Source organism: Eublepharis macularius, chromosome 10 (genome assembly GCF_028583425.1).
Source record: "Eublepharis macularius isolate TG4126 chromosome 10, MPM_Emac_v1.0, whole genome shotgun sequence".
Taxonomy (NCBI): domain Eukaryota; kingdom Metazoa; phylum Chordata; class Lepidosauria; order Squamata; family Eublepharidae; genus Eublepharis; species Eublepharis macularius.
In genome coordinates this window covers 2,083,327-2,098,865 of record NC_072799.1, presented here as the reverse complement: position 1 = coordinate 2,098,865, position 15,539 = coordinate 2,083,327, and the positions used below count along the sequence as shown (strand labels likewise).

The 15,539-nt window shown below is 50.3% G+C and overlaps 1 protein-coding gene across 2 annotated transcripts in view; it reads left to right on the top strand.

The window, feature by feature from the left end:
- Positions 1-1,179: 1,179 nt before the first annotated feature.
- The window catches only part of LOC129336654 (serine/arginine repetitive matrix protein 2-like), a 32,015-nt gene continuing 17,655 nt past the window's right edge, over positions 1,180-15,539 (top strand). For both annotated transcript variants that reach the window (XM_054989916.1, XM_054989915.1), the window contains exons 1-3: positions 1,180-1,234; positions 9,423-10,896; positions 14,279-14,340. In XM_054989916.1, coding sequence (XP_054845891.1) covers positions 9,853-10,896; positions 14,279-14,340 — 1,106 coding nt within the window. In that variant the 5' untranslated portion in view covers positions 1,180-1,234; positions 9,423-9,852. The remainder of the gene's footprint in view (positions 1,235-9,422; positions 10,897-14,278; positions 14,341-15,539) is intronic.

The window sequence follows — 15,539 nt, the reverse complement described above, 5'->3', positions numbered from 1 at the left end:
TACCCACAGAAAGAGCTGGTGTGTGTGAGGGGGCTGTAGAAGACGCTGCAAACTGTACCCCACCTCCCCAGTAGATCCTGAGGAGAGGAAGCTGCAACTGCATTCCTAATGGAGGCAGGAGAAACAACAGCTCTGGTGAGGTGGTGGAAGTTGCCTCCCTCCCTCCCCACCAGGTCTCAGTTCCTGGGAGGGGGTCGGGCGAGGTGAACTGTCATAGTCTGGACCCAATAGAGGGAGATAAAGAGGGAGAATAATAGTTTCTTAGGCTGACTTTTGTCCATTTCGCTTGCAAAGTTTTCCCCGTAGTTTCTTCTCTCAGAAGTTCAGCAGGGTCGACCTTGGTTGGTAATTGGATGGGAGACCTCCAAGGAAGACCAGGGTTGCAGAGGTAGGCAATGGACAGCCACCTCTGTTAGGCTCCTGCCTTGAAAACCCAGCAGGGGTCGCCATAACTCAGCTATGACTTGATAGCACTCCCCAACCCCACCCCCATCTCAAATCAGCTACAGGATTCGGGCCAGCCCAAAATATATTGTCGGGTATGTTTGTTAGTTTAATTATATAGTTGTAGTTGCTTATAGTGCTTCGAGTCCTTTAATGGGGGGAGAGGGGAACAGGATACAAATACTTAACTATGAATCAATATTGGTGTTTAAACAGCTTGCATCCCACCAATAAGCTTTAGCGGGGCGTCCATTCCAAGCCCTGGACGTCAAAAAGTCCTCCAAAGTTTAACTCCCTCGGGAATGCAAGCGGCAGCCCTCAGTGCCTTATTCTGGGATGCTCCCGGGGGAGGGTCTTGCTTTGGGAAAAGCGCGCGTTTATCTGGCATCACAGCAGAGCAAAGCCTCCAGCATCTGGCAATGCCCCGTTTGGGGGTGGCCCGAAGCACTGCCGGAATGAGGGGCCAGGAACGGGGGCTGGCGCCACTCTCACCACTCCCCCTGCCTGTCTAGAGCCCGTCCCCTCGAGATCCCGGTCCTTTCCCGGCCCCTCCTCCGCCTGCCCTCCCTTCTGGTCTCCGCCGAAGAGCTCTGTGCAACCCCGAGACGCGCTGCAGACTCAGGGAGGCTCCCACGCACCGTCCCTTCGCATAGCAGCCGGAAGTGTGGCGCGCCTGCACGCCGTCACTCGCCGCAGCTCCAGGGGCTCCCCCTGCTGCGCATGCGTCCCTTCCTGGCGCAGGCGCAGAGCGGGCGGGCCCTTCGGTAGTTTCCTGAGGCGGCGGAGTGAGGTAAAGGGCGGCCAGGGACCCCCGGCCTCGCCTGGGAAGGGGAAGGGGGCCGCTCCGTTGCGCTCCCGCCCGGGGCCGGCAAGAGTCGTCTGGGCTGCGCAGGGGGAGCGCCGCGAGGAGGCCCTGAGGCGGCGGCCTTCGGGGGGGGGGGAGAGGAGCTGCCCGAGTGGCCTTGCCAACCTCCAGGCGGGCCGGGACTTCTCCCGGAATGGCAGCCGGCCTCCAGGCGACGGGGAGCGGCTCCGCGGGAGGGAGTGGCCGCCTCGGAGGGCGGGCTCGCCCCTTCCCAGGCTCCTGTTGGAGCCTCCAGGAGCATCCCGGGCTGGAGGTGGCAAGGCGAGACCCCAGGGAGGCTGCCCTCCTCGGCGCTCGGGGTCGGGGCCGGCCTCCTACCTGGGAAAGGAAGAGGGCATTATTATTGACGCATCTGACGAAGAGAGCTGTGGTTCTCGAAAGCTTATTTTAGAACAAAGTTGATTAGTCTTAAAGGCGCTACTGGACTCTGCTATTTTGCGGCATTGTTATTCTTATTGTTATTATTTAGTCTGCATTCCTTACTGCGATCCCAGGCCGATCGCCCAGTCCAAGCGGGCACAGGAACACCCTGGGCTGGAGGTGGCAACCTGAGTCCCCAGGTGCCTCCCCCACCCCCAGGATGCTAGGCCGAGGCTGCCCTCCTCCGCCTCTGAAGCAAGAGGACAGTGGTAGTGGTAGTGGTAGTAGCTGTATTTAATTGGTCCGCCTTTCTTACTGAGACCCCGGGTGGAATCACACAGTGCAAGTGAAGACTGCACAATCAGCAGCTAGGACGTTTGCAGGCAAAATGCGATATAATCCAGTTAGGAAGCTCAGTGAACAGGTCCAGTGGGGTATGGCTGTGGAAAATGTGGAAGCAGTTATTAATTATTTGTATTAGTAGTAGTGTCCTTTATAGTCAGCCTTTCTTACTGAGACTCAAGGCAGATTATATTGTGTGCAATTAGTACAGTTGATATCAAGAACATTTCAATACACAATTCCACAGAGTATGCAAATGCAAGTTTACAAAGACGTAATCTGAGCAAAAATGTAATACAGAGTTGAAACAATGCTGACATAGAGCATAAGCAACTCTAGGACTCTCATTAAACATCACAGAACTGCTCAGAAGGATCATTCTTAAAGCAGCAGATAGGACATAGTAGCACATACTTAAGGCAACAGTACATAGCGGTGAAGTCTATGGTCCCTATTTCTTTAGCAAAGTATCCCTTTGAGACCACCTCCCTACAGTAAAGCCCTCCTAGCTGAGTAAAAAAGCCGCCTTGGATCATTCAGTTTTGCATTGTTTGCAGAAAGCCTGGAGAATGAGGGCTCTCCTGATCTCAGGGGGGGGGCATTCCCTAGGGTGGGGGCCACCACAGAAAAAGCGTATGTATGGGCAGCTGTTGATTTCAACCCTCTGCAGGGTGCAACCCGCAGGGGACCCTGTTCAGATGACCGCAGTGGCCATGGAGGGACATAGTCAATGCAATGCCTTAGATTGAGCCCAGTCACTGATAGTTAGCCAGTGGAGCGACTACAGAATGGGAGTAATATGCATACCGCTGCTTGCTCAGATAACAGCCGAGCCGCAGCGTTCTGCACCAACTAGAACCTCCTAGTGGACTTAGACAGGAGCTCTATGGATAGTGCATTACAATAGTCAAGTCTTGATGTTACCATAGTGTGGCCCAACACAGAGGTGAAACCTTTCTGAAACCACCAAAGGGTGGCTAATTAACATGACATCTTGAGCAGCATAGAAACTGTACACCCACCTCATAGGGTGTTTGCTGGTGTGGGGATAATAATAACATACTTTGTAAACCGCTCTGAGTGGGCGTTAAGCCATCCTAAAGGGTGGTATATAAATCGAGTAGTGTTATTGGCTTCCCTCACAGGGCTGTTGTAGGAAGCGGTTGACAGGGGGGCACCCCTGATGCTGGGGCGGTTCCAAGGCTGGGCACTGCTGGCCTCTCCAGGGCTGCCAGGGGAGGAGGAGGAGGAGCAGCGCTGTCTCCCCTTCCCGTTCTTTTCTGGAGCTCCCCTCTGCCCCATGGTTTGAGTTGAGTGAGGTACCCCAAAGGAGCTCCAGCCAAGAAACCCATGGCATCTCAGAAACCAGCCAGAAGCTACCCGCCAGCTGGGCCCAGTGAGAGGTGCTGGGGCAGGGCTCGTCCACTTGGAGGAAGCTTTCCCCTCCTCTTTCCCAGGAGGACACAGCACCTCTTATCTGGTGCTCCCTGCCACAGCACATGCAGCCCCGCAATAAGCAGCGGGCCTTTTTTTCCCTTTGTGCCGATTAACTGTCTCAGCCCTGCTCAGGTAGGAAACCCTTCCCCAGAATGGCCTTGTTAAAACAGCCCCTTTGCCACCAGTTACTGCATTGCCCCACTGCTTACTTAAGCTTTGAAAATGGGTATGTATTTTTATAACTAGCAGTTACTTTCCTTTCTCATCCAGTGTTGTAGTGGGAGACTAATCGGGGTGTCCTGGGAAAAGAACAGTCCTGTGAATCACTCAGGACAGCAAACACGGTCTGATGGCTTTCAGCGCTGTCTGTGATGCTGCTTGCGAGGGAGGCTGCTCCATCAAAGGTTGAGTTTCTCTAGTGGCTCAGCCCTGCCCCCTGACTGCTCGGGCCTGAAAGGAGCTGCTGCCAGTGACGGCCTAGTGACGCTGCCTGTGCTACTACGTACCAGGAAGTCCGCTCCATCAGGGGCTGAATGGAGTAGACTTTGGGAAGGGACCAGTATGGAGTCGAAGATCCCAGTAATCAAGGGACAAGGAAGGTATGGTGGTGGGACTAGGTGTTATAAGGGACATAGAGATACAGGTCATCTTGGTGCCCATCCAACCTGACATGGCTACGGGCCCCTGGCGCCTCAACCCAGCTGAGGGGAAGAGCCGGCAGCACCCTATAGACCTGTTCACACAAAATTACAAAATTGGCAAATGAAGGAAAGTCCCCCAAATGCCCTGCGAATCTGCCACCAGTCCCTCGGTGTGTTTCCCAAAGCCTAGGAGGGGAGGGACACCACTCCAAGCCTGTAAGGGTACTAAACAAAACGAAGTCTACCTTGCAAGAATGGTTTTGCAAGTAGAGTTCTCAGCAAAATGATTTTTATGGTAGGTGGTTCACGAGAGTTTACAAAAGTGAGTTCAGCAGAATGATTTAGAGCTTTGAGACTCCAAAGTCACAAACCCACACAAAATATAATATAATTATTTTATTTAAGGTGCAAGGTCACAATAAAATGCACGAGACAGAATGTGAGGATTAAAATAACAAAAACCTATAGCTTTGTCAGCTCTAACTTATACATACCAATATCACTGCAGAAGGCAAATCACGAAGTTGTCAAGAGTGCGGGAAGCACAGTCTCTGGTCGAGAAGCAAAAGTGTCTAGGCTTCACAGCCAAGCAAAGCGGGTGGGCGCCTGGACTCCCATCCCAGCCAGAGCCAGATTTGAGACGATGGGCGAGTTACAGTGGAAGCTCACTGAAACCTGCCTAAGGTCTGAATCTCCATGTTGGGTAGTTGGTTTATATGCTAACTTAGTACCTCAGTGGCATGGGCCCTGTATCCAATAAGATGCTGACCGTCTTACCACACAGGTTCTCAAAACCAAGAATGTTAATTGGCTCATCTGACTGTCCATGGAAGCTCAGTTGCTCTCAGCAGAACACGTTATCTTATCTCCAAGGTCAGCGTGAGCTGAAACCTCAGAGACATCTTGGTGCCCTTCCCACCTTCGTCCCATCCCGAGAAATGTTGGCAGTGGGGCTAGGATTTCATGCCCCTCCTCGACACTGATAATGTGTATTGCCAGGTCCATCAATAATAAAACCCATACACTGCAGGACTGTTTTGCAGCAAGTAAGGTGGACCTGGTATACGTGACCAAGACTTGGGTGGGGGAGAGCGAAACAGTCACCCTGAATAAGCTAACCCCCCCCCCCACGTTTCTTGGTCCTTCATCAGTCCCCGGTCGGTGTCTGGGGGAGGAAGGGGGGTGATACTCACTCAGGAGTCTGTTTCCTTCAGGCCGTTCCCCACACCAAAGATCACTGCTGGCGTTGTTAGTGTAGGCCTGGCGTGGGGTGCTGTGGAGAGGTTGGCTGTATGTCTGGTGAACCAGCTGCCTGGCACACCGGCAGCTACCCCATCGAGCCTGCTGGAGGCAGTGGCTGGGTGGGGCCTGGGAGCATCCCGTTAGTTTCGGGTGACTTCCGTGTCCATGCTGCTGCTGCTGCCGCTGCCTCCTCACAGGTTGCAGACTGGGTGTTTTCTGGGGCAGCGCTAGGAGCCTCCCAATTTGTGGCAGCTCCCATGCGCCAGGCAGGCCACATGCTGGATTTGGTCTTTGGGATGGGGATTCCTGTGGCCCAGGATGTAATGCAAGCAGTGCTGTGGTCAGACTACTTTGTCCTGAAGGCCCGTTTGGGTGCACCCCCCCACACACACGCAGAGCTGATCTTTGCTCACCCACAGAGACTTATAGATCCACTTGGATTCCAGAATGGTTTGCAGGATCCAGTGTCCCCTGGCAGCTCGTTGGATGTGGTGGTAGAGGACTGGCATGCCCGTCTCTCTCTGAAGCCATCGACGAAGTCACTCCCCATCACCCTCTCTGCCCCCGTAGTGGACTAGATCCTTGGTATACCCAGGAGCTACGGCGGATGAAACGGGAGCCGAGGCGGCTGGAGTGAGTGTGGTGGCGTAGTCATGACCAAGGGGCAGGAACATCTTATGGGATGCTTATGAAAGCTTGTGAGACGGCAGTGAAAGTGACCCAAAAGGAGTTTCATGCTGCTCCCATTGCATCCACAAGCTCTCGCTCAGCTCCGTTATTTAGAATAATTTGATCTTTAGTTTCCCTATCACAGGGAGAACGGCAAATTGTTGATTTGGGTTTTAGGTTCCAGCCTTAGGGAGCTTCTTTGCAGGTAAAATCTTGTCCCTCTGCCGGGACGTGCCAGGATGTGAACCGGGGGCCCCTTGGCCTTCTTCTGGTCCGGATTTAGATCACTTCAGCTGCCTCTCCCAGGATGAGGTTGACCGGGCCCTGGCCCCTGCCATGCTCTGGGGGTTTGGGGTTCACTGTCGGGCTGCGGACCTGATCTTCTGTGACAGACTTTGGGAGTGCCAGAGAAGCAACTTGAGAAGCAGTGCGATGCTAAGAAAGAATGCATTTATCAGCGTAGCCAAGGGAGATGTGGCCAGACGGCGTGAGAACTGAACTAGTCATAACCATTCTACTTTCTCTTTACTTTCCTTTTCTGCATAGATGGGAAGCTGGCTAAATTGGGAGGGTTAGAGTCCCTGACAGAGGCCTACACTTGCCCCTTGGGCCCTTGTCTGTCATGGCTGGTTAAATCTCGTGGTGGTGAACTTGGAGTCCCATTGGTGGAGATTATTAATCTGTCTTTGAGCTCAGGCATGAAAGAGGCAGCGGTAAGGCAGGTGCCCCTTCTGAAGAAGCCGTCTTTGGAGCCCATCGATCTGCCCCGTTACTGCCTGGAACTGAACCTGCTGTTTCTGGTCAAGGTGATTGTGTGGGCAGTGGGGGAGCAGCTGCAGGTGTTCCTGGATGACTTCTCAGCCCTGGATCCACTCCAGTCCGGCTTCTGCCCTGGCCACAGGACAGAGACAGCGCTGGTCGCCCTCACAGACAATCTGTCAGCATCTGGGTTGAGGCGCGTCCGCGCTGCTGATGTTGGATCTGATAGTAGCATTCAGTGAAGTCAAGTTACGACCTTCTGACCCACCGCCTCACCGATGGGCGGCCGCCTTGCAATGGTTGGTCTCTTCACGGCTGGGGACAGAAGGTGGCGCTTGGGGAGCAGATATGGCCGAGGTACCCGCTGGTGTGTGGTGTTCCTCAAGGGTCAGTTCTCTCTCCAGTGCTATTTAATATCTATATGTGCCTCCTTGCCCAGTTAGCCCGAAGTTTCGGACTGGGATGCCGTCAGTATGCTGATGACACCCAGTGGTATCTGTTGATGAATGGCTGGCTGGATGCTCACCCAGATGTTTTGGCCAGGGTTTTGGATGCTGTGACTGTGTGGGTGAAGCAGAGCCAGCTGAAATTGAACCCTGTGAAGAGGGAGGTCCTGCCTCTACGTTGGGGGTTGTTGAGCTCAGGAATCCAGCGCTCGGCCTTAGAAGGGGGGGGTGCCTTTGATGTCTTCCTCGAAGGTGAGGAGCCTGAGAATGAGTCTGGGTGGCGTCCTTGTCAGTGGGGCCCGGGTCTCGTCGGTTGCCAGATCTGCATTTTTTTTACCTTCAACAGGTCAGGCCGCTTGTTCCCTTGCACCCATGACCTGGTTACAGTGATCCATGCACCGGTCACCTCCTGCTTGGACTACTGTAACTCTGCACAGGGCCACCCTTGAAACTGACCCAGAAATTGCAACTGGTCCAGAACGTGGCGGCACATGCCCTCACAGGAACCCCATTTAGGATGCACGTTCGGCCTGTACTGTGCCAGCTGTACTGGCTCCCGGTTGAGTTTCGGGTCAAGTTCAAGGTGTTGGTGTTAACCTTCAAGGCCCTTAATGGGCTGGGACCTGTATATGTTTGGAGCCATCTCTCTCTGTATGTTCCCCGGAGGGCGCTACACTCTGCAGACTAACATCTGGGGGGTGGTCTCTGGCCACAGGGGTGTTTGCTGGGCCTCGGCCAGGACCCCCAGCGTCTTTTCAGCGATGGGCCTGGCCTGGCGGAACGCTTTCCCAGTAGAGACCTGGGCACTGCGGGACTCATTGCAGTTCCGCTGGGCCTGTGAAGCGGAAATGTTCCGCCAGGCCTATGAGAATGGCTGAGAGTGGATGATGAACTGGGGAACTGCCCTGCTGGCCCGTTGCCTGTTTGTTCCACTCCACTGTCTAATGAGATCTGTTATGCCTACCCAGAATGAGATTTTTTGACATTTTATTGTTTTATATGATTGTTAACTATAATTTATTGTACTTATTATGTGTGTGTGTCCTCTTGAAATAGTGGTTTTATGATACTGTGACCCATCCTGAGCCCACTGGCGGACAGGGCGGGATATAAATCACACAATGCTTTTTGTAGCTGTCAGTATCGAGTAGAATAGGTTAGGTTAACAATCCATAACACTTAAATATCTTTAGGTGGGTAGCCACATTGGTCTGTATAGAATAGCAAGATTAGAGTTCAGTAGTATCTTAAAGACCAACTAGATTTCCAGGGTAGGAGCTTTAGAAAGTCAGAGCGTCCTTTATCAAAGTGGAAAACCCTACATACGTGTAACATATCTGGAGAAGGGAGCTTTGACTCTCAAAGCTTGAAAATCTAGCTGGTCTTTCAGGTGCTACTGGACCCGAATCCGGCACTTCAATATCTGTTCAGCTTGTTTCTATAAGGATATCAGAAGAGGCCCATTTTATTATGCAGAAAATCACTGATCAACTGGCGCAGAGGGAAAATCCAAACTACAAGCCATATTTCCTAGAACAGTGGCTTCCAATTTTAGATTATTTAACCAAAGAGGAAAAATGGTCATCTAATAAAACAAAACAAGACCTCTGTTATTCTATGGCCTGCCTTTAACCATTGTACATGTTGCTCTTTCTTCTTGTAATATTAGGCATCGAGTAATCTTGTTACAGAGATTAAGAGAGGTGATGATAACTTTTCTTTTGTGTTTTTTGGGGTTGTAGCAATCTCTAATTTTTAGTTATTTGTTGGTGTTCACTAATGTTGTAGTTTTGTTGATTATTGTAAAATTAAAAACTAAATAAAATACTATTTGAAAAAAAAAAAGAGCCCTGCCGGATGAGGCCGGTGGTCCATCTGGCCCAGCATCCCATCTCACACGGTGGCCAGCCAGTTACTCTGGAGGGCCAACGGCCGCTCGTAGAGGCTGAGGCCTTCCCCTGATGCTGTGTCTTGGCACTGGGATCCAGACTTTTACTGCCTCTGAATGTGGAGGTTCCATGGGTTTTGGTGAAAGGGGGGGCCATCGGTTTGCCAAACGGCCAAAATAAACGAAGCCCTTGGCTAAAATTAGTCCTTAGTTGAATTGAGGAAATGAAACAGTTTATGATTTACCCCAAACAATTTTCTTATAGTTTGAACTGCTCTTATAGAATATGTTTTAAGTTAAATGTGTAATGTTCATGTTTTAACTTTCAGCTTTGTGGGATTCTTGGCAACATCTGCACACTTGTGGATTCGCTGAACCTTGGCCTTGGCAGCCCACTTCTGCTGGGACTTCCTCCCTTCCAGCTTTCTGCTATTCAAATTGAATTGGGTCTTCATTCCTTGAACTCAGCAGCTTCACAGACTTCTGTGGTATCTGCAGCTTTGCTAAATGAGATCTTCCTGAATATTTCTATGTTCAGCCCTAAAGGAAGCTTAATTCCAGGACAAGGAGACCCGATCCCTTGTGAGCTGTTTCTGGTTCTGCAACTGGGACCAGCTGTTCTTTGAGGATAACCCCCTTCTGGTCCTCCTCATGGATTCCTCCAGTGATTGATGGGAACAGAAATTATGGCAGGATTTTCAAGTGTGGACATTTAGATCACTCAACACAGAAGGGAACAAAGTCAAGGAAAGCATCAATATGGATCAACCGCAGAAGAGAAACGGTCGTGCTCCCCGTTGGGATAATCCGTTTCCAAGTGAAAATGACAGCCAGAGTGAGTCAGCTTCAGGAAGGATCGTGGATCATAATCCAAGTGAGCGGAGTTCTCACTTGAAGTCCTCTCACTTGAATCTCTTGTCCAGTGTAGATTCGGAGGAGCTTAGTCAGAACGCAGATGATCAGCTGACACCCGAGAACATGTCTTTGCTGTTGAAGGCTATCCAAAAGCGCAAAATGGCTCATCAGGCAGCCAGTTCACCTAGGAGTACAGAAAAAGAAACCCTTTGCGGTGCAGGTGGCCATGGTCCCACAGTGAAGAAAAAAGTGATTGATTATGGGCATAAGAGCAAGTATGAAGGGCCTAAAGGGAACGCCCGCAGTTCTACCATAGCTGTGGATGACAGCGTGGAAAAGTTCCAAACCCGTCAGGCTGCTTCTGTGCCTGCTGTGCCCGCCGTCTTAATTAGCCGTCCAAAGAACACCAGCGAAGAACTAATTCGACAAGTGGAGCCTCGGGCACGTACACCAAATCCGCAGGCTATCCCCCTTGTGGACCCTGCCAGCAAAACACCTGGATTGTTCCCACCTCCAGCAGGACCCAGGGTGCCTGCCGCGGTCCCCGCTGTGATGCTGCCCGTGGTGCCACCCATGACTTTGGTGCCTCCTGTCGCCCAGCCCGTCGTTCAGCCAGCTGTGGACCAGCCCAGGGTCCCTTCCGCGCCCCCGCTTCTTGAAATTGAAAGTACGAATGACAAATACCTGCAAGCACCCTGGGCAGATCCTCCTAATCGTACCGGTCAGACTACAGGCGGCCAGAAGAATGCTCAGAAGGAACCCCAGGACCGTTTTGAGTCCCCGTTCGGTGTGGTGAAAGCCTCTTGGCTTCCCGTTTTTTCAAACACTGATGCACAGAAGACGAGGGAACTGCCTGACCCATCACAGATGAACGATTACTATGCTGTGACTCCTAGAGTATTTCCTCGCATTTGTTCTCTGTGTAATGAAGTCTGTAAAGACAAAGTGGTGAGTTAACTCCTTCCACCCCAGCATACCCTTGTACATGATATATCCTGGACGTGGTTAACTTGCTTATAAAAATTCTTTGGATTATTTTCAGGTCCTGTTGCACTCTTACGCTAACAACCAAGATGCCAACATAACTTGGTTTAGTTTTACATGAATAGCCCTGTTCATCTGCAGCAAAACACCAGGATTTGAGTCCAGTGGCACCTGAGAGTCCAACAAGATTTTCAGAGTGTAAGCTTATGAGTGTCAGAGGTGTCTAAAGAAGGGAGCTTTGGCTCTTAGAAACTTACATTCTGAAAATCGTATTGGTCTCTTAAGGTGCCACTAGATTCAAACCCTGCTGTATAACTTGGCTTAGTTTGGGAATCCTGCTTCAATTATTGATTTATGGTGTTTTTGTGCCACGTTTCTGTGGGACAGGACCCAAAAAAGGTCATAGGCAGACACCCAAATGCAAATTACCAAGCTAAAGAAAAAAATAGAATAAAATGCCCGAACGAAGAGTCTGTGGGCTGGCCCTGACTGATGAGGCTGCCCGACACAGGCCTCAGGCTGGAAGCCACAAGCTAAGGGCCAAGAGCCCTTACACTAGTGTGTCTGCCCACCCACCACCCCCCAGGCTTGAAGCGACTGCACAGGGAAACTTAGGTCAGGGGGAGCTTGGCTGCTGCAGGCAAGCCATCGAGGTCTTCCGCATTCTCTCCCCTGCCCCAAGAGCATATTGTGGCATATCGGTGGCAGGCCTCTCTGCGCTTGACCCAGACCTGGACTCAGGACTGAAAGGGCACCCTTGGCCTTGATGAACGATCTCTGGCTACAGTTTGGCCGGGGCAGTCCATCAGTCATGATCCTTTTAGACCTCTCCGCAGCATTTGGTGTGGCTGACCTCTGCTTTTGGGTGGGTCAACTGCAATCAACATCTGGGATAAAAAAGTTTCACCCTTTGCACGTCGGCTCTTTAACCTGCATGCAAAGCCCTTGGCCGAGATCAGTGGAGATGTGGAGTGGAGTGCATTGTCGCCAATGTGTGGGTGACGCCCATCTTCCTGTCTCAGTGTGGTGGAACCAATCCCTGTCCCATCTCTCCACTGAACAGACAAGACCAGAGGGAAGTGTTGCTGGTTGGGAAGGCTGGTATCGGTTTACTAGGCTTAGTTGGGCTTAAGCTTTCTTTAGTAGGACAAGTTAAGAGCTTTGGGGTGTTCCCGGATGCGGCCTTGTTCATGGATCCGCTGGTTGGCAGCGTTGCTAGGAGTACCTCCTTTCAACTACATCTCGCTTATGATCTGTCCCCTTATTTGACCAAGCCATACTAATCCATTCTGCTGTTACCTCCAAATGGGCTCCCTGTGTAATACATCCTGTGTGAGAATACTCAGAAGCTTCAATTCATACTAAATGCGGCATCAAGACTCTTTCCTGGGCAGAGCAGCTTGAAACATAAGCTTCAGGCCCTAGTGGGGATTCTTAGAAACGGGGGGGTGTAACAGTTGTGGTATCCCATCCCTCTGAAGGGCAGTCATCTCTGTGCCATGCCAGGAGTCCCTTAACGGAGACTGAGGTTGGCACATGGCGGTACTGGCCTCCCAAGCAGGGAAGGTACTAGGGAGGGATGCCGGAAATGGCCATACAAAGAGATGGAATAAAAACCCAGTATAGCTTTTAACACACGCACACCCACATCGCCGTCGTTTGTGAGTTTGGGTATTCAAGGCCCTTACTTTGCTCCACAGGCAGGGGAGTAACGCCAGCGTCCTAGAGGCGTGCCAGAAATCCTTTGAGGACAAGGATAATCTGGCTCTCGTTTCCCAGTGTTTCTGCATTGCTGGGCCTCCGAAATAATTTAGCAACAGGCCTGTGTTTGGGGGCAGCTCCTTTACATTCTCCCTCCCTTGAAGATTTCTGAGTAGCGTGTAGTGGGTTGCTTTGTATCTTTGTGTAGCCACACGTACTCCTCCCTGAGAAATACTTAAGTTTATCATGGAAACTGGGTAGTGTTGTTCAGTTCTTCCACTTCTTCCGTTTTCATAGCCGTGCTCCTCCTAAAATGCTCTCCTGTCCATCGTGAGAGACAGCTGCCCTGTATAATTCTTGGCTTCCCTTCATGCAGCACCAGTCTGGAGGCTCAGACTGTCAGAGCAATGATATAAATTAGATGTATTTGTGGAGACTACAGTGGCGCTCCAAATTGTGATTCACACGTTAACATCTCCAAGATCATATTTGTGAACAGTATGAAGCCTTGGAAAAGAAACGGCTGGTTTGAGTAGCTCGTCCATCTCTTGCCATGTGAAGAGGTTCCCAGGTGTTGGTGTTGGTGAGGGGTGTTTGGTTGATGTTGATGGTCATGGTGGGACCTTAAAGGAGGAGGCCTGGCCCTTTGGGGATGCTGTGGAAGCCTTAGGAGGTCAGTGGATTGGCAGGGCGTGAGGGGCTGTGGCTCAGCGGTGGAGCATCTGCTTGGCACGCTGGAGGTCCCAGGCTCCATGCCCAGCACCCTCGTCTGCAAGAGGCACATCGGAGGAGAGCTCAAAGCCCTCTCCTTGCAGCCAGGCTGAGCTGACGAGACTGACTAGGAGGGTCTGATCACTGCAAGGCGGTTTCATGGGTTGAGCCTCCTCCGAGTGGAAAGTTGTTCTTGTGTGGCCTTTTGCATCTTCATTGTGTATAAAACATGAAATTAGGCACATTTTTAGCTGGTAAGTCCATATCTTTAAACTCCTTTTATGCTAAGAAGTTCTGTGGAAATGTCTTTTTGGGACAGATCTATGGATTACAGCCCCTTATACTTAAGTAACGCACGTGTATGCTAATGCACTTTTCTGAACTCTGTATGAACTCTGCTGTAGTTTTTTCTATCTTGTTCTATAACCATACAGGTGAACTTCTATCTTCAGCAGCTAATTAAAAGTAGTGGACAGTATCTAGATTAATGTCCTTTAATCATAGAATGGACCAGTGAATCTGCTCACTTAACTTTTCCTGTCATTTTTTTCTGATATGTATAGTTTTTAACTTGCAGCTGGACATAGCGTCACTTTTTGGCTAATTAGATCTTTGGCTAATTAAATCTGCCAGTCCCTCTCTCCTGACAACCACTTCTCTCCCTGCCCTGAGGCTCCACTGACCCCCAGCACCACAATTTGAGGTGGCTTGCTCAGTCACAACAGAAGGGGGAATTGGGGACAGCCCTGCTGTGCCAAGTATGCTCTGGATCCTGTTAGATACGGGCAGGTGAATTCATGGGTGTTCTGCTATGCTGTCTGCTTTTTGCCTGCCATGACCTGGTTAGGCCTGAGTTAAAGCAAAGCAAGTATTTGTCAGGAGTTGGCTTCAGTTCCCTTAGAGTGTCTTACACTTCTGCCTCTCTTTCTTACAGGACTGGATTCAGCATCAGAATTCTGTTGTCCATATCGGAAATTGTCAGAAGCTCCGCGTGCAGTAAGGATGTTGACTTAAACTGTGTAAAAATGACAGAATGTCTGGTTACTGTACTTCCTTCCAGTGTCCATGTAGTGGCCGCTGTGTCTAGCCCTCTGCATGTCTCCTCATGCATCTGAAAAAATAGTCTGAAGTGTCCTTTTCAGGCTGAATGGTTGCTAATAGAGTAAGGACAGGTCCCTCGCACTGTCCATGCTTAGCGGGTTCTTACATATCTGAGCCAGAGGTATGGGGTGTGGCATTCGGCCGGGTGTTCTTTGGCTTACCAAGAGTAAGTCAAGGCTGAGGAGGGGGATGGACCTTTTTTACAAAAGACTAACAAGTATGCAAGTGGGGAAAAAGTTAGCAAAGGTGGGCTGATGGATGGATACTAACAGTGAGTGAAAAAGGTATGAGAAGGGAACAAACCTTGTACCGATTGAGGGTCTATCAGTCTGCCAAAACTTTGAAATTTAGTCCTGTTTTTTTTGGGAAAGTAAATTTCTTGAGTTTTATTAATGAAAAATGCCCATCATCTGTCTGGAGATAGGAGTGTTGTTGAAACTCTTCAGGACAGTGCCTAGAATAATACCATCTTTTCTCAAATAGGAGATTTATTATGATATTCAGCGTTCAATTTCTGAAGAGGGAATTCCTCATAGTGAGATTATTATATTAAAAAAGGAGAGGTAAAGGAAGCTCAAACCCCCCCATCCTGGAGTTTGAAGTTTATTTAAAACCACCATAATGGCATCGCATCTGAAATGTATTAAAGGGTATGAAGAATTTCAAGAGGATTCCAGCATGGCTAAAAAGCAACATCAAGGATCGTTTGTCCAAAAGAGAAGCCAAGAGTAGGGACAGAAATCCTGACCGAAGAAATATGTTCAGTCAGACAACAAAGAAATAACTGGAGTAATAGCTGAAGGCATAAAACCCAACTGACTGTAACTCCTGGTTTTTAAAAGACCTCTTGGAGCGCTCTGGAAAACCACAGGTTGGGTAGCATAACTTTCATCCCTCATAAACTTTTTGACTTCGACTTAAATTGTGCAGTGAAGTCACAGAATGTCTGGTTACTGTACTTTCTTCCAGTGTTCATGTAGTGGCCTCTTCAGCTGAAGTGAGCCATGCTGTGTGTAACCCTCTGCATGTCTCCTCATGCATCTGAAAAAACGGTTTTTAGGCTGAATAGTTGCAAATATGGTCAGAGTAGTTCA